At 47.0% G+C, this 18,310-nt stretch overlaps 1 protein-coding gene across 11 annotated transcripts; it reads right to left on the bottom strand.

The window, feature by feature from the left end:
• Nucleotides 1-2,847: 2,847 nt before the first annotated feature.
• Nucleotides 2,848-16,792, bottom strand: FCAR (Fc fragment of IgA receptor). Of its 11 annotated transcripts, XM_031659017.1 has the most exons (5): nucleotides 16,629-16,769; nucleotides 15,590-15,625; nucleotides 8,060-8,350; nucleotides 5,164-5,451; nucleotides 2,848-3,129 (listed from the first exon to the last, which is right to left on the bottom strand). In XM_031659017.1, exons 1-5 carry the CDS (start codon nucleotides 16,660-16,662, stop codon nucleotides 2,915-2,917), a joined length of 864 nt encoding a protein of 287 aa, XP_031514877.1. In that variant the 5' UTR covers nucleotides 16,663-16,769; the 3' UTR covers nucleotides 2,848-2,914. The 11 variants fall into 11 exon arrangements, with proteins under 11 accessions (XP_031514877.1, XP_031514878.1, XP_031514883.1 ...); XM_031659018.1 differs by lacking the exon at nucleotides 15,590-15,625 and having other exon boundaries at nucleotides 16,629-16,770; XM_031659023.1 differs by lacking the exon at nucleotides 8,060-8,350 and having other exon boundaries at nucleotides 16,629-16,765.
• Between the last annotated feature and the right edge of the window lie 1,518 nt (nucleotides 16,793-18,310).

The raw sequence follows: 18,310 nt of genomic DNA, 5'->3' as shown, positions 1-18,310 counted from the left end.
GTGCACTACGTATTTTTATTAGACGGGGGTTTCACCATGTTGGCCAGGCTGGTGCTCAAACTCCTGACCTAAGTGATCCACCACGCCTCTCCAGCCTCCCCAAAGTGGGATTGCAGGTGTGAGCCACTGCGCCCGGCCTGGGAAATATATGCTTCAGAGATGGTTGGATTTTCAGGGCCTATGTGGCTGGCACGTCATCTGAAGAAGTGTGGTCATTGGAAGATATTACTTTGTAGTTTGTCACTCATGCTTGCGTGTTTTGGAAATGAGTCGTTGGATGACTTTTAGAAGCAAAGGGCTTTGGCGGGGGCAGTGGCTCAAGCCTGTAATCCCCAGCACTGGGGAGGGGCGAGACAGGCCCGGATCAGAGGTCAAGAGATCCCGAGACCATCCTGGCTAATACAGTGAAACCCATCTCTACTAAAAAATACAAAAACTAGCAGGCTGAAGTAAAGCTGAGTGCCTGTGAGATCCCAGCTACTCGGGAGGCTGAGGCAGGAGAATGGTGAACCAGGGAGGAGGAGCTTGCAGTGAGCTGAGATCTGGCCTCCAGCCTGGGTGACAGAGCAAGACTCCGTCTCAAAGCAAGGAGCTGTCTGATTGGTGGTAACATAACAATATAAAATGTATGGAGTGGCCGGGCTTTGTGGCTCATGCCTGTAATCCCAGCACTTTGGGAGGCCAAGACGGGTGGATCATTTAAGGTCAGGAGTTTGAGATCAGCCTGGTTAACAAGGCAAAACCCCATCTCTATTAAAATATGAAAATTTAGCAGGGCATGGCAGTGCACGCCTGTAGTCCCAGATACTCCAGGGCAGAATCGCTTGAACCTGGGAGGCGGAGGTTGCAGTGAGCTGAGATTGCGCCACTGCACTCCAGCCTGGGTGACAGAGCAAGACTCCGTCTCAAAAAAAAAATCAGAACAAACTGAAGATATGGGCCAGAACTTGTATAAGGTATGAAAAGCAGTCAATAAAGAGAATTAGAAATACTTTGCTTTTTTTTTTTTTTTTTTAATCACAGGACATGAGTTAAGCCAAGAATACAGTAGAAATTTTATCAGGTAGAGATAAGCTCTCAGTAAAGGATAAAAGTGGGCATAAGTCCTTCCAGTTTCACTGGAAGTAGGACCTTACATTTTTTTTTTTTTTTTTTTTTTTTTTTTTTTTTTTTTTTTTGAGGCCGGGTCTCGCTCTGTCACCCAGGCTGGAGTGCAGTGGCGGGATCTCAGCTCACTGCAAGCTCCGCCTCCCGGGTTCACAGCCATTCTCCTGCCTCAGCCTCCTGGCTGGGACTACAGGCGCCTGGAGCCATAGCCGGCTAAGTTTTTGTATTTTTGAAACCCAGAGGCCGGGGTTCACTGTGTTGCTTAGGATGGTCACCGATCTCTGGCCGCAAGTGATCACGCCGTCTCCGGCCTCCCAAAGTGCTGGGATTACAGGCTTGAGCCACAGCCGGCCTGACCTTACATTTTATAGTATATTTCATGCACATAAGGCTTCACACTGGACGATGAAATTAAATAGTAATCAGTGAAGAAGAACTCACGATATGACCAACCGATTTCCTTTTAATTAAAGTCTGTCAAAGAGAGGTAAAGCTGTGAAAGTTTATAAGAAAAAAGAATGGAAGACTATTTAAGTTTTGTACACAAGGATTTAATGTTTGTACACTTGGTAATATATATGAATATTATGAAAACTAAGTGAAAAAATAAATTAATGAGTTGAGGCAAAACACATGCCTGTGTTCCCCATGTATATAGAAAATCCCATAGAAATAGGGTTTGAAATAAAATAAAATTAATCCCCTGTAGTTATGACTTTCCTTATATCGTTGTAGATGAACAAACCTAACCGGGAGGCTGGGGTAGGAGGATTGCTTGAGACCAGGAGTTCAAGACTTAAGCTCGGGCAACATATGGGGAGAGCCTCACTTCAACAATCAAAAATAAAGGAGGGGGGTTCCTGAATATATTTGGCATGCTTACCAACCATTTATATTTGGGGAAGACAGATTTAAAAATATAAAAAGAAGGCCGGGCGCAGTGGCTCACGTCTGTAATCCCAGCACTTTGGGAGGCTGAGGTGGGCGGATCACGAGGTCAGGAGTTTGAGACCAGCTTGGCCAACATGATGAAGCCCGTCTCTACTAAAAATACACAAAAATTAGCTGGGCATGATGGTGGGAGCCTGTAATTCCAGCTACTTGGGAGGCCAAGGCAGGAGAATCGCTTGAACCCAGGAGGCAGAGGTTGCAGTGAGCTGAGATCGTGCCACTGCACTCTGGCCTGGGCAACAGAGTGAGACTCCATCTCAAAAATAAAAATAAAAATAAATAAAATAAATTTAAAAAAAGAACAATGAAGGAAGAAATTAAACAGGATATAAAAAATCAGAAGACAGATAAAGGTGGAAAACCATAACTGATGTTCAGAAAGGTAGGGGGCAAATCGATCAGTCCTGCATAAGAAAACACCATTTGATTGGTTTGAAAATGCATCTGGCCAGGCGCGGTGTCTCACGCCTGTAATCCCAGCACTTTGGGAGACCGAGGTGGGTGGATCACTTGAGGTGAGGAGTTCGAGATCAGCCTGGCCAACACGGTGAAACCTTGTCTCTACTAAAAATACAAAAATTTAGCCGGGTGCGTTGGTGTGTGCCTGCAGTTCCAGCTACTTGGGAGGCTGTGGCACCAGAATCATTTGAACCCGGGAGGCGGAGGTTGCAGTGAGCCGAGATCGTGCCACTGCACTCCAGCCTGGGTGATAGAGCGAGACTCTGTCTCAAAAAAAAAAAAAAAAGAAAAAAGAAAATGGATTCAAGCTTGTTAGTGCGCTTTTCTCTCTTGTGTCCTTCAAGTAGCTTTGTTGGACTCACAGTCCTGGCTCATCTCTGCCTTCACTTCCAGATGTTTACTTGCAGACACTTGGTGTTCGTGCAAAGGTCCATCCTGGCTGACACATCTGGTGGCTCCAGCTCGGTTCAGCCACATCTGCCGAGGCTTCCTTGTTCAACGCCTTATGGCTGTGCCAATTTTCAACCAGTATGGCCAAGAGAGCCACGAGGACCAGTCCTGCCACGGCCATGCGGATCAAGTTCTGCGTCGTGTAATCTTGGTTTATGGAGTCTGGAGACACAATTCGGGGAGATGAATGGTTGGCGGGTGTGTTTCATTCCATCCCAACCCCAGAGCCCTGAAACGGGAGCCCATTTCCCTATTCGCTTGCCAAAATGTGACTCCCTCAGGCATCTCCTCAATGGGCTCACACTTTGCAAGCACCACATTGATCAGTCACCAAGACTGTGTCCACGGGCAGGGAAGTTCCATAAACTGGGAAGGAGGTGATTACGGGCAGGTTGTGTTTTTTTTTTTTTTTTGGAGACGGAGTCTTGTTCTGTCGCCCAGGCTGGAGTGCAGTGGCGCGATCTCGGCTCACAACTACCTCCACCTCCCTGGTCAAACAATTCTCCTGCCTCAGCCTCCCAAGTAGCTGGGATTACAGGCGCCTGCCACCACGCCTGGCTAATTTTTGTATTTTTAGTAAAGATGGGGTTTCACCATGTTGGCCAGGCTGGTCTCGAACTCCCGACCTCAAGTGATCCACCCGTCTCGGCCTCCCAATGTGCTGGGATTACAGGCGTGAGCCACCGTGCCCAGCCATGTTTTTTTTTTTTTTTTTTTTCTTGAGATGGAGTCTCGTTCTGTCACCCAGGCTGGAGTGCAATGGCGCAATCTTGGCTCAGTGCAACCAACGCCTCCTGGAGTTCAGTGGTTCCTGCCTCAGCCTCTGAGTGGCTGGGATACAGGCTCGCGCCACCACCCGGCCAGGCAAGGTTGTGTTTTTTCTTTTCATTCTCTCCTCACTTGGTGATTTCACTAAATATCTAATCACTCTCTACACCACCGCAGGCAAGGTGGGATCCTGTCAGAATATCTGTAGCTCAACCCTGGATCATGAAGGCAGTCAGGTGGAATCCTGAGGCGATGCTGGGGAGGCAGCTGGACACGGGCATGTGACCCTCAGAACAAAAGGCTGGTCTGAGAAAGAGCCTTTAGAGTCTTCACCACCAGGCGCGGTGGCTCACGCCTGTAATCCCAGCACGTTGTGAGGCCGAGGCAGACAGATCACTTGAGGCCAGGAGTTTGAGACTAGCCTGGGCGACATGGCAAAACCCCATCTCTACTAAAAACACAAAAAGTAGCCTGGTGCGGTGGTGCACGCCTGTGGTCCCAGTTACTTAGGAGGCTGACGCATGAGAATTGCTTCAACCTGGGAGGTGGAGGTTGCAGTGTGAACAGAGACTGCGCCACTGCACTTCAGCCTGGGCGACAAAAAGAGATTCTGTCTCAAAATAAATAAATGAATAAAATAAAAATGGGGATCATGATAGAGATTTTAAAAGTCTTTCCTATGACCTCTCACTCACTATTTGGTCACCAAATGTGGTCACTATTTGACCCCTCACTCACTATTTGGTCACTAAATGGTCACCATGAGTGACTATTTGATCACTCATGGTGGATTCTAGTACGGTTGGCGAGTTCGAGGATTTCCAGCTGCAACTGGAAAGGAGAGGTGTGCTAGACAAGGTTGAGCCTGGTATCTACTGTCTCAACACAGTCCATAAACATGTGACTCTAAAAGTTAGCCCTTCTTGGCTGGGCACGGTGGCTCATGCCTGTAGTCCCAGCACTTTGGGAGGCTGAGGCAGGTGGATCACAAGGTCATGAGATCGAGACCAGCCTGAACAACATGGTGAAACCCTGTCTCTATGGTCCCAGCTACTCAGGAGGCTGAGGATTAGAACTGCTTGAACCCGGGAGGCGAAGCTTGCAGTGAGCCGAGATCGTGCCACTGCACTCCAGCCTTGGCGACAGAGCAAGACTCCATCACAGAAAATAACATATAATAAAATGAGTCAGTCCTTCTTTTCTCCATAGACCACAAGTTTTCAATGAACGCTGTCTGGAGAACTCTAGCGAGGAAGTGAAGGTGGAAAGTGTGATGGGAAGACTTTCTTTCTCCACTGTCCTGGAGTGGGTGAGTCTTTGCCTCTCTTCACATTATTCTCAGTGCACCTCTTCATATTCATATTCCTGCCCAGTGACAAGGCCCTGGACAGCCAACCCGGACACAGGGCTGGACGGCGAGGTACCTACCTGTGACCACAAGCTTCAGGGCATTACTGGGGAAGGACCACAGGTAGGGGCTCCTGTTGTACCAGCCGTAGCACCTGTAGCTCCCTGAGACATTGAGGTCCACAGGACCCAGAGAGAAGTTGGCCGGGTGTTCCCCACTTTGGTGCTGTGGGAGAGAAAGTTCTCCCTCCTTGGCCAGTGAAAATCTATCAAATGGGATGTGTGCTGAGCTGCACGTGACGGAAATATTCTCTCCCGGCATCAACACCGGACCCCGATCCGCAGAGAGGGAAGGTTTGCCATACAAGCCTAAGAGAGAGAAGAGTGAGCTGTTAGCAAGACTTTTCTCCTTTATTTTTTTCTTCTTCTGATTATTGCTATTATTATATATATTTTTTGAGACGGAGTTTTGCTCTTGTTGCCCAAGCCGGAGAGCAATTGTGTGATCTCGGCTCACTGCAACCTCCGCCTCCTGGGTTCAAGTGATTCTCCTGCCTCAGCCTCCTGAGAAGCTGGGATCACAGGCGTGCACCACCACGCCCAGCCAAATTTTGTATTTTTAGTAGAGATGGGGTTTCTCCATGTTGGTCAGGCTGGTCTCGAACTCCTGACCTCAGGTGATCCGCCCACCTTGGCCTCCCAAAGTGCTGGGATTACAGGCATGAGCCACCGCGCCCGGCCTATTATTGTGTTTTGAGATGGAGTCTCGATCTGTCACCGAGGCTGCAGTGCAGTGGCACAATCTTGGCTCACCACAACCTCCAACTCCGAGGTTCAAGTGATTCTCCTGCCTCAGCCTCCCGAGTAGCTGGGATTACAGGCACCTGCCACCACGCCCAGCTAATTTTTGTATTTTTAGTAGAGACGAGGTTTCACCATGTTGGTCAGGCTGGTCTTGAATCTCTGACCTCAGGTGATCCACCCGCCTCAGCCTCCCAAAGTGCTGGGATTACAGGCGTGAACCACAGTGCCCAGCCTCTTTTTTCTTTTTAAAATTTTATTTATTTATTTATTTTAGAGAGGGTCTCACTCTGTCGCCCAGGCTGAGGGCAGTGGCATAATCGCGGCTCACTGCAGCCTCGACCTCCCAGGCTCAAATGATCCTACCATCTCAGCCTCTCAAGTAGCTGAGACCACAGGTGGGTGCCACCATGCCCAGTTAATTTTTTGTTTTTTTTGTACAGATGGGGTCTTACTATGTTGCCTCGGCTGGTCTCCTGGGCTTAAGTGATCTGCCTGTCTTGGCCTCTCAAAGCGCTGGGATTACTGCACCCGGCCTCCCAAAGCACTGGGATTACAGGCGTGAGCCACTGCGCCCGGCCTCTCAAAGCGCTGGGATTACAGGCGTGAGCCTCGGTGCCTGGTCACAGTCACTACTTCAGCCAGGCTTTCAACAACAGCCAGTTCAGCATCAACAGTCATATTCCCATGGACAGTTTAAACCTTTGCTATGAGGAGATGAAATGGCACTTTGCTTCTGTGGTCTTCCCTGCAACAACCCATAACTCAGTCTAGTCATGAGCAACACATCGGACAATTTCCAATAGTGGGAGTACCCTTGAAAGTGATGGACTTCTACTCTCAAAACTGACAAGGCCATGGAAAACCAGCAACATCGGAGAAGCTGTGACAGCCGGGAGAAAGCTAAAGATACATGACACCTGAATGCAATGTGAAACCTGTGTGTGTGTGTGTTTGTGTGTGTGTGTGTGTAACCTCTGTGTGTGTGTGTGTGTGTGTGTGTGTGAGACAGAGTCTCGCTCTGTCACCCAGGCTGGAGTGCAGTGGCGTGATCTCGGCTCACTGCAACCTCCGCCTCCCGGGTTCAAGCAATTCTCCTGCTTCAGCCTCCCAAGTAGCAGGGATTACAGGCACGTGCCACCAGGCCCAGCCAATTTTTTCCATTTTTTTTTTTTTTTTGAGACGGAGTCTCGCTCTGTAGCCCAGGCTGGAGTGCAGTGGCGCGATCTCGGCTCACTGCAAGCTCCGCCTCCCGGGTTCACAGCATTCTCCTGCCTCAGCCTCCTGAGTAGCTGGGACTACAGGCGCCCGCCACTGCGCCCGGCTAATTTTTTGTATTTTTAGTAGAGACGGGGTTTCACCGTGGTCTCGATCTCCTGACCTCGTGATCCGCCCGCCTCAGCCTCCCAGAGTGCTGGGATTACAGGCATGAGCCACCGTGCCCAGCAATTTTTTCCATTTTTAGTAGAGACGGGGTTTCACTGTGTTGGCCAGGCTGGTCTGGAACTCCTGACCTCAGGTGATCCACCCACCTTGGCCTCCCTAAGTGCTGAGATTACAGGCGTGAGCCACCGCGCCCGGCCGCAATGTGAAATCTTGAATGGGATCCCGGAACAGAGAAAGACTATCAGGTAAAAACTAAGAAAATGTAAATAAGCGATAGACTTTAGCTGAGAATCTGTCACTATTTGTTCATTAATGGTAAGAAATGTGCCATAGAGCCGGGCGCGGTGGCTCACGCCTGTAATCCCAGCACTTTGGGAGGCCGAGAGGCAGGCGGATCCGCGAGGGTGGGAATCGAGACCATCCTGGCTAACAGTGAAACCCGTCGTCTACTAAAAATACAAAAAAACTAGCGGTAGGTGAGCACCTGCTAGTCGCAGCTACTCGAGAGGCTGAGAACGGAAAAATGCCGGGAGGGCTGCAGTATCACTACGCCAGCCCTGAAGCTTGTGGCGAACTCCCGTCTCAAAAAAAGTAAAAAAAAAAAGAAATATGCCATAGTAATGTCAGATGTGTGCTCTAAGGGGAAGTGGGTGCCAGATAGCTGAGAACTCTGTGAAGCAGTCATCTCAATTTTTCTTTTTTCTGTAAATCTAAAACTTATCGAAAAATACTCTATTAAAAATAAGAAAAAAAATCACACCAGGGCTGTGGACCCTGGATGTTTCCTTACCTGTCACCACCAGCTCCAGGGTGTCACCGTACTGGAACCTGGAGAGCCCTATCCTATATCGGCACCGATAGCGCCCTGCTTTGTTCGCGTCCATGTGGTCAATGACGAACTCAGGCTTAGTGTCATTCCAAAACCCCAGTTTTTCGCCTCTCTTCTCGTACGTGGAGTTTTTTAGCATCATCAGCCAGGTCAGGTAAGCGTCAGGAATGGCCTGGCACTGGATTCTCACAGACCCACCCCAGGGAACCACAGGACTTGACCTGGTAGATATGAAAGGCGTGGAAAAGTTCCCTGGAAGAAAATTAGGGTATGAAGAACCTGTCATTCTTTATTTAAAGAAAAATTTAGGCCAGGTGCGGTGGCTCACGCCTGTAATCCCAGCACTTTGGGAGGCCGAGGCGGGTGGAACACGAGGTCAGGAGATCGAGACCATCTTGGCTAACACGGTGAAACCTCGTCTCTACTAAAAATACAAAAAATTAGCCAGGCGTGGGGGTGGGCGACTGTAGTCCCAGCTACTTGGGAGGATGAGTCAGGAGAGTGGCGTGAACCCGGGAGGGGAGCTTGCAGTGAGCTGAGTTCCCGCCATGGCACTCCAGCCTGGGCCACAGAGTGAGACTCTGTCTCAATTAAAAAAATAAATAAATAAAAATAAACATGTAAATAATTTATGATGCTGAGGTTTGGGGTACGATGGATCCTGTCGCCCAGGTACTGAGCATAGTACCCAGTAGGCAGTTAGTTTTTCAAGCCCCTCTCTTCCTCCCCGTCTAGTCGTCTCCAGTGTCTATGGTTGCCATCTTTATTTTTTTTTGTTATTATTTTTTGAGACAGAGTCTCGCTCTGTCGCCCAGGCTGCAGTGCAGTGGCGCAATCTCGGCCCACTGCAACCTCCACCTCCCGGGTTCAGGCAATTCTCCTGCCTCAGCCTCCCGAGTAGCTGGGATTACAGGTGCCCGCCACCATGCCTGGATAATTTTTGTATTTTTAGTAGAAATGGGGTTTCACCATGTTATCCAGGATGGTCTCGATCTCCTGACTTCGTGATCTGCCCGCCTTGGCCTCCCAAAGTTCTGGGATTACAGGCGTGAGCCGCCATGCCCCAGCAGCTCTAGGTTCCCCTGGGAAGCACTGAGATGGCAGATCAGGTGGTTCCAACTGCCCTTGCTGAGAAGGACTCACCAGCTTGGGTGGCGACCGAGCGGTGAGGAGCCCTCATTCTCAGAACACTCAGAAGAATGAAACGCCTGATTTCATCAGCCTGCAGAGGAGTGGGTGGTCCTCCCTCCGTAGGCTGGCCGGGGAAGGATACAGCCTGTCTTCCCACCATGCCCTGCCTGGGGGAGCCCCGTGGGCAGAACAATCCTAACAAAGGAAACAGTGGGTGCAGAGCCAGTGATTGTAGGAGGCTCCTCCAAGGCCCAGGAATGGACCAGGTGAGGGAGTCACCCCTCCCCACAACCACAGAGCACTACTGCTAACTTTGTCAAAATACAAGAGTTGGGGGGCCAAGGGAGGCAGATCACTTAAACCCAGGAGTTTGAGACCAGCCTGGCAGACATGGTGAAACCCCATCTCTAAAAAAAAAAAAAAAAAAATTACAAACATTTTCTCGGTATGGTGATGTGTGCTTGTAGTCCCAGCTACTTAGGAGGCTGAGGCAGGAGGATCACTTAGCCTGATAGATGGAGGCTGTAGTGAGCCGAGACTGTGCCACTGCGCTCTAGCCTGGGCGACAGAGCAAGACCCTGTGTCAAAAAACAAAACAAAAAACGAAACAAAACTACAAAACAGCCTTGTGGCTAAGATCCTGTATACTGGCCAGCCCCTTTTAAGTGCCACCTACTGGATCACACGTCAAAATACAAGACTGAAATATTTTGCCAGTATACAACGAAGTGAAAAATCCAGCCACAAATAAAGATTCCGTGCAGAGTCCTGGCATCTGAAAACACCCAGAAATGAAGCTAAGTGACTGTACTCAACTGACATCACAGTTAAAGGAACACCAGCCCTCACACAAGAGAAAGAATCGACACCAAGGCCGGGCACGGTGGCTCACACCTGTAATCCCAGCACTTTGGGAGGCCCAGGTGGGCGGATCACTGGAGGTCAAGAGTTCAAGACCAGCCTGACCAACCTGACAAAACCTGGGTTCTACTAAACATACAAAAATTAGCTGTGTGTGGTGGCACACACCTGTAATCCCAGCTACTTGGGAGGCTGAGACAGGAGAATAGCTTGAACCTGGGAGGTGAAAGTTGCAGCCGTGAGCCGAGATCACGCCACCACACCCCAGCCTGGGCAACAGAGTAAGACTCTTGTCACACAAAAGGAAAAAATAAAAGGAACACAAGAACTCTGGCAACTCAATAGTCCCCTGGAAATCTCGTTCTTAGCTAGATTGAGATGAATGAAACGAGGGACATAGAATTGAGAATCTGGATGGCTGGGAAGCTCATCGAGATTGAGGAGAAATTTGAAACGCAGTGCAAGGAGTCCATGGTGGGGACAAACTGGGTTTTTGAGTTCCCAGAATTCTTTTTCACGTGTCGGGGACTGGTCATTATGCCACAGCCATCAGACAGAGAGGAGTCTGGTCTCTCTTCCCCGTGAGCCCCCACCCCCACTTTACCAGGCAGAGCCCCCCAGCTTGGGACTGCAGAGCAGCTGCCCTACCCTCAGCATCCTCACTGGTGGTGGCTCCGTGTTTCCCTGGGGAATGGCTCCCAGAGGCAACTGATGGCCCCTCTGCCACCGCCATGGCAAGGATTCTGCCCCTGCTGCCTGTGGTCTGAGGAAGAACAAGGAGCCTAGGAGCTTCATTCATGCTTCATTTTATTTTATTATTAGTATTTTTTTTACTGAGCATTTGTAGAAATGATACATATATACACACACATATATACACACACACACATATACACACACACATATATATATCTACACACACATATATATATATATCTTTTTTTTTTTTGAGACGGAGCCTCGCGCTGTCGCCCAGGCTGGAGTGCAGTGGCCGGATCTCAGCTCACTGCAAGCTCCGCCTCCCGGGTTCACGCCATTCTCCTGCCTCAGCCTCCCGAGTAGCTGGGACTACAGGCGCCCGCCACCTCGCCCAGCTAGTTTTTTGTATTTTTTAGTAGAGACGGGGTTTCACCATATTGGCCAGGATGGCCTCGATCTGCTGACCTCGTGATCCGCCCGCCTCGGCCTCCCAAAGTGCTGGGATGACAGGCGTGAGCCGCCGAGCCCAGCCTTCATTCATGCCTCTAGCACACCACAGTCACCGTAAGAGAGGAGCTCAGTCTCCTCTCCCTGCGAGCCCTCAGCCCCCTGCTCTTCACCAAGCCCCAGCCTGAGCCCACAGCACAGCAGCCCCACCCTCTGCGGAGCGTGCCTGGGAGCTGTGGGTCTGCATTTCTCTGTGGCGGAGCTCCCAGAGGCAACTCACAGCCCCTCTGCGGCTGCCACTGCAGTGGTCCTGGCCTTGCTGCCCTCAGACTGGGGAAGGAGCAAAGACTCTGAGTGCCTTAACCACACCTCCCGCAAGCTGCCCTAAGGAGAATAGGCCAGTCTGTCACCCCTGTGACCCACCTGTCCCCGCTGCTCATCACTAGGCAGGGCCCCTAGCTTGGGCCCACAGCGCAGTCGCCCCACTCTTGGCTCATCGCACTACTGATAGTGGTTCCACATCTCTCTGGGGTGGAGTCCCAAGGGACAAGTGAAAGGCTATCTGCCACAGCCACTGCTGAAGTCCCTTCCCCTGCTGCCCCCAAGCCACGGAGGGAACATAAAACCTGAGCTCACCCCAGCGCTGTGATGGGCAGCCTGGGAGTGCGGAGCCCAGATCTGCAGCCAGCGCTTGAGTGGGAGAGGAGCCCACACTTTCAGAGCATGAGAGGGAGCACAGCGGCCGTCATGAGGAATGACCTACTGGCCATTATGCTTAAGCATCACTTACTGGATTGCAGCCCAAACTTCAACACCAAAAATGCTTGCTAATATACCCCCCATTATACCAAGGACAAGAATTTAGCTATCAGTAAAGACCCTGTGCGAAGCCCCAGCCCTCTGAAACCACCCAGAAAAGAAGTCTACTGACTGTACTCAAATTACATCACAGTTAAAAGAAAAAAGAAAAACAATCCAATTGCACCACACTTAAAAGAACATTAGCCCACACGGATGAGAAAGAATTAGCACAAGACTCAAAAAGCAAGTGTCTTCCTTCCTCCAAATTCCCACACGAGCTTCCCAGCAAGGGCTCTTTACCAGAAGGAAGTGGCTGAAAGGACAGAAATAGAATTCAGAATATGAGTAGAAATCAAGGTCATCAAATTCAGGAGAAAGTTGAAACCCAATGCGAGGAATCGAAAGATTACGATAAAATGACACAGTGGCTAATCTATGAAATGGTCATTTTGAAAGAACCGAACGGATCTGATAGAGCTGAAAAACACGCTGCAAGATTTCATAATGCAATCACAAGTATTAATGGCAGAATAAAGCAAAACGAGGAAGGAATCTCAGAGCATGAATACCGGCTCTCTGAACTAATTCAGTCAGACAAAAATGAAGACAAAAGAATACAAAAGAATGAATGAAATTTGAAACCTCTAAGAAACGTGGGATTATGTAAAGAGACCAATAGGCAACCCATTGGGGTCCCCGACAGAGATGGGGAGAAAGCAAGCAACATGGAAACATAGTTTTCCATGTTGGAAAATTAGCCAGGTGTGGTGGCAGCACCTGTAGTCCCAGCTACTCGGGAGGCTGAAGCAGGAGAATGGCATGAACCCGGGAGGTGAAGCTTGCAGTGAGCCGAGATTGCACCACTGCACTCTAGCCTGGGCAACAGAGTGAGACTCCATCTCAAAAAAAAAAAAAAAAAAAAAGGAAAAGAAAAAGAAAAAGAAAAAAATAAATTAAAAAAATAACATGAAGACCTAACTATCCTAAATATTATGCATCTGACACAGAAGCACCCAGATTCATAAAGCGTGTTCTGAGAGACCAACAAAGAGACTTAGACAACCACACAATAATAGAGAGGGACTTTAACATCCTGTCAACAGTGTTAGATCACTGAGGCAAACAAAGATATTCAGGACCTGAACTCAGCACTGGACCAAAGGGACCTGATAGACATCTACAGAACTCTCCACCCCCAAAACAACAGAATCTACATTGTTTTCATTGCCCTGTGGCACATACTCTAAAGTCAATCATGCAATCAGACATACAACAATTCTTAACAAATCCAGAATAGTGAAATCATACCAGGCACATTCTCAGAGCACAGTGGAATAAAAATAGGAATAGATACTAAGAAAACCACTCAAAACTGTACAATGCATGGAAATTAAACAGTCTGTTCTGGAATTTGTGGGTAAATACAGCAGAATCTCTGGGACACAACTAAGGCAGTGTTAAGGGGGAAGTTTATAGTACTAAACTCCCACGTCAAAAAGTTAGAAAAAGTTCAAATTAACAACCTAACATCACAACGAGAGGAACTGAGAGAACCAAGAGGAAATCAACCCCAAAGCTCGTAGAAAACGAGAAATAACCAAAACCAGAGCTGAACAGAAGGAGATTGAGACGCAAAAAACCATTCAGAAGATCAGCAAATCCAGGAGTTGGATTTTTGAAAAAAATTAGTAAGACAGGTGACTAGTTAGACTAATTAAGAAGAAAAGAGAGAAGATCCAGATAAACACAATTAGAAACAACAAAGGGGATATTACCACTGACCCCACAGAAATACAATCATCAGAGAATATTAGGAACACCTCTGTGCACACAAACTAGAAAATCCAGAATAAATGGAGAGATTCCTGGACACATACATCCTTCTGAGATTGAACCAAGAACAAATTGAATCCATGAACAGACCAATAATGAACTCCAAAATTGAATCAGTAATAAAAAGCCTACAGAGCAGGAAAAGGCCAGTACCAGACAAACTCACTGCTGAATCCCATCAGATACATAGAGAAGAGCTGGTACTATATCTACTGAAGCTTTCCAAAAAATTCAGGAGGAGGAACGCCTCCCCAAGTCATTCTACGAGACCAGCATCATCCTGATGCAAAAACATGGCAGAGACACAACAAAACCAGAAAACTTCAGGACAATATCCTTGTTGAACATAAATGCAAAAATCCTCAAGAAAATACTAGCAAACAATCCAGCAGCACATCAGAAAGCCAGTCCACCACCATCAGGTAGGCTTTACTTCTGGGATGCAAGGTTGATTCAATATACACAAATCTTAAATGTGATTCATAGAACAACCCCCCACCCCCGCCACACACATATAATCATCTCAATAGAGCTTTAGATAAAATCCAACATCCCTTTATGCTAAAAAACCTCGACAAACTAGGCATTGAAGAAACGTACTTCAAAATAATAAGGAAGATCTATGACAAACTCACAGCCTACATAATATTGAATGGGCAAAAGCTGGGAGTATTCCCCTTGAAAACTGACACAAGACATGGATGCCCTCTGTCACTACTTCTATTCAACATAGTACTGGAAGTCCTAGCCAGAGCAATCAGGCGAGAAAGAAATGAAAGGCATCCAAATAGGAAGAAAGGAAGTCAAACGATCCCTGTTTGCAGATGATGTGATTCTATACCTAGAAAACCACAGTCTCTGCCCAAACACTTCTTAATCTCATAAACAACTTTGACAAAGTTCCAGGATACAAAATCAATACACAAAAATCAGTAGCATTCCTATGCACCAAAAACATCTCAGCTAAGAGCCAAATCAAGAACAGAATCCATTCACAATTACCACAAAAAGAATAAAATACCTAGGAATACAGCTAACCAGGGAGGTGGAAGATATCTGCAAGGAGAACCACAAAACGCTGCTCAAAGAAATCATAGATGACACAAACAGATGGAAAAACATTCCATGCTCATGGATAGGAAGAATGAATATTGTTCAACACACAAATAATTCAGGCTATAGAAGGAGCTGGAAGAGAGCAGACATGGATGGACATGGGGCTTACACCCATTAGGAGGCTAAGGCAGTAGTAGTTGGGGTGGCAGAATATTCAGTAGTACTCTAAGACTACTGCATGCTTAGTACTGCAGTAGTGCTATAGAATACTAGAATGTTCAGTAGGGTTAGACTATGGCAGCATCCCTTTAAATGAAGTGACAGGAGGAAGTAGGTTGCTAAAACAAAGCATAAGGAAGGATGTTGGGCAAATGACTCCTGACTTCCTCATTCTTGCAGTTTTGAGCATTCAGTAGATTACAGATCCTTCATGGGCAGTCTAACACAGGCAAGGACTAACTATAAATCCAGGCCTGAGCATTAATGAGTCTGAAGGATTTGGCTATAACAAAGTGTGATAGAAATTATGCAAGAGAAACACAGCAGAAACAACTAGAATGGGGACTAAAATAAGAATCTGTGCTTCAGGCTATTCCTCAATTTCTTTATCCTGAGCTTCCAAGAGGGTCTAAAGGGGCTGGGAGAGATTTACAGGACACTTACCTTCCTGTGCCTGAATCCTCTGGCCCAGACAGAGCACTGGAAGAGAGAGATTTATGAAAAATCAAGCTTCCATTTCCAACCTTTATGACAAATCACCCTCTGTAATGATAGACCAGGAAAAGACCAGTACCAGATGGAGACACAGCTCAGTCCCACCAGATACATAAAGAAGAGCTAGTATTTTTTTTTTTTTTTTTGAGACAGAGTCTCGCTCTGTCGCCCAGGCTGAAGTGCAGTGGTGCGATCTCGGCTCACTGCAAGCTCTGCCTCCCAGGTTCATGTCATTCTCCTGCCTCAGCCTCTCGAGTAGCTGGGACTACAGGTGCCCACCACCACACCTGGCTAATTTTTTTGTATTTTTAGTAGAGACAGGGTTTCACCGTGTTAGGCAGGATGTGTGTTCCTGACCGTGTGTTCCGCCTGCCTTGGCCTCCCAAAGTGCTGGGATTACAGGCGTGAGCCTCCGCACCTGGCCAAGAAGAACTAGTATTATTCCTACTGAAACTATTGAAAAAATCCAGGAGGAGGGGCTCCTCCCCAACTCATTCTATGAGGCCAGCATCATCCTGATAACAAAACGTGGCAGAGACGCAACAAAACCAGAAAACTTCGGGATAACGTCTTTGTTGAACATAAATGCAAAAATCTTCAACAAAATACTAGTAACCATATTTCTATATGGGGTTCAATCATATTTTTTCCTTCCACAACAATCACAGTTTTGAGGCTCATTCTTTATTTTTACCTTTCAGATTCCAGCCTCTAAGTCTCTCTTTGATGGGAACCTTGGAACCATCATTAATCCCAGATAACACACTCTAGGTTTAATAAAAATATTAACCCTTGAGTCCCACAAGCTAGGTCGGACTTGGGCAGAGACAAAGTTATAGACATATTGATAAAGACTGCCTTTCCACTAAGGAGGTCAGAATCTCCTTGGCAGCCACGAAAATCTCCTAGTCATACTGTCAAGAGACACCTGGATTATTTTAGGATTTCCCTATTTTCCCCTCTAACCCACTTTTACTCTGAAACTCACCGAGACACAGGAGGGTGGTCTCTTTGGGGTCCATCACGCTGACACGGCCTCAGCCCTGTTGGCCTCCTTTTGATTTACATTAGCAGGATGACAGATACTCTTATGACCATAAGCTCCACAGGAAGTATGAGGAAGTATGAGGACAGAGCCCCTGGTCAGCGAATTTCCACATCTGTTGCCTCACAGCAAAGTGGAACAGTTTGTTCCTGAAGAACTTAGTTCCAGGTTGCTCTTGGGTGGAGCCCAAGAGAAGGCATATATATAAAATTATTATTTTTTTTAATAGAGATGGGGTCTTGCTATGTTGGCCAGGATACTCTCTAACTCCTGGCCTCAAGAAATCCTCCTGCCGAAGACCTATATTTCTCTGTATGTTTCAGATGAGAAGTGAATGAGAAGTGAATTTTCATCAAGCCAGTGTCTAACGGTGTTCAAATCCATCTTTGAACCAGATCCTACATCCAAATGGAAGGGCTTGGGACAGAATATAAGGTGGTGGACACCATTCAGGCAGAGATTGTCTTCACTGGGCCATCAGTCAGAAGCTCCGTGGCTTTGTCTGTTCTGAACCTATGTTTCATCTCTGGGATTCATGGTCTGAGTATATTTACTTGGGCTTGATCAGGCATACAGTGTACCCTTACCCTGGGGATGATCTCAATGCCAGAATGTGGAGGCATTTTCTCTGGCACTCCTTGTCATCTCTAAAGAAAGATCTACTATTTTATTATACTGTTCTTTTTATTTGTATAAATTTAAGGAGCACAAGTGAAATTTTGTTACATGGATATTTTGTGTGGTGGTGAAGTCTGGGCTTTTAATGTAATTATCCTCAAATAATGTACATTGTCGCTCATTAAGTTTTTTTTTTAACTTTTAGGTTCAAGGGTACATGTGAAGGTTTGTTATACAGGTACACTTGTGTCATGGGGGTTTGTTGTACAGATTATTTCATTACCTAGGCACCAAGCCTAGTACAGAAGTGTTGCTTTTCCTGCTCCTATCCCGCCTCCCATCCTCCACCCTAAAGGAGACCCCATTGTCTGTTGTTCCCTTCTTCGTGTTCATGAGTTCTATTATTTAGCTTCCACTCATAGGTGAGAACATGCTGTATTTGGTTTTCTGTTCTTGTATACTTTGCTAAGGATAATGGCCTCCAGCTCCATCCATGTTCCCACAAAAGATATGAACTCATTCTTTTTTATGGCTTCAAATTAATTTTATTTTTAATCTTATTATTTATGTTGTTTTGATTGTAGACTCCTGCCTATCATGAACTCTTCAAGTGTGGAAAGTGAAATATTCGTGATTAAACCTTCTAAAATCTTATTTTCATTTTAATACGTCATCACTTAGGTCTTCCAACGCGCGAAGTAGTTTGAAGTCCTGAGCTTGTCCCATATTTCAGAAAACAGATCCGCTTCCACGTTGGCTGTTTCATTTGTGCAAATTTAAGTGATCTTTTGTTTCACCACATTTTGTTAATTTCCACATACGTATTTACGTTCAGGAAATTTGGAAATATTATGTTCTGGAAATTTGGTGTTGATGATTGCATGAAATTGACCACATTCTACTTTTCTTTTGTCATTGTTGTTGTTGTTACTTATGCCTTATTTATTTATTCCTTTGTTCTCACTTGAATGGGACTTTGGGTGAAAGACAAGTAATGGCTGTACTCT

Source organism: Papio anubis, chromosome 20 (assembly GCF_008728515.1).
Source record: "Papio anubis isolate 15944 chromosome 20, Panubis1.0, whole genome shotgun sequence".
Lineage (NCBI taxonomy): Eukaryota > Metazoa > Chordata > Mammalia > Primates > Cercopithecidae > Papio > Papio anubis.
The sequence above is the reverse complement of the archived record's forward strand: the minus strand, read 5'-3'. Positions and strand labels throughout refer to the sequence as shown.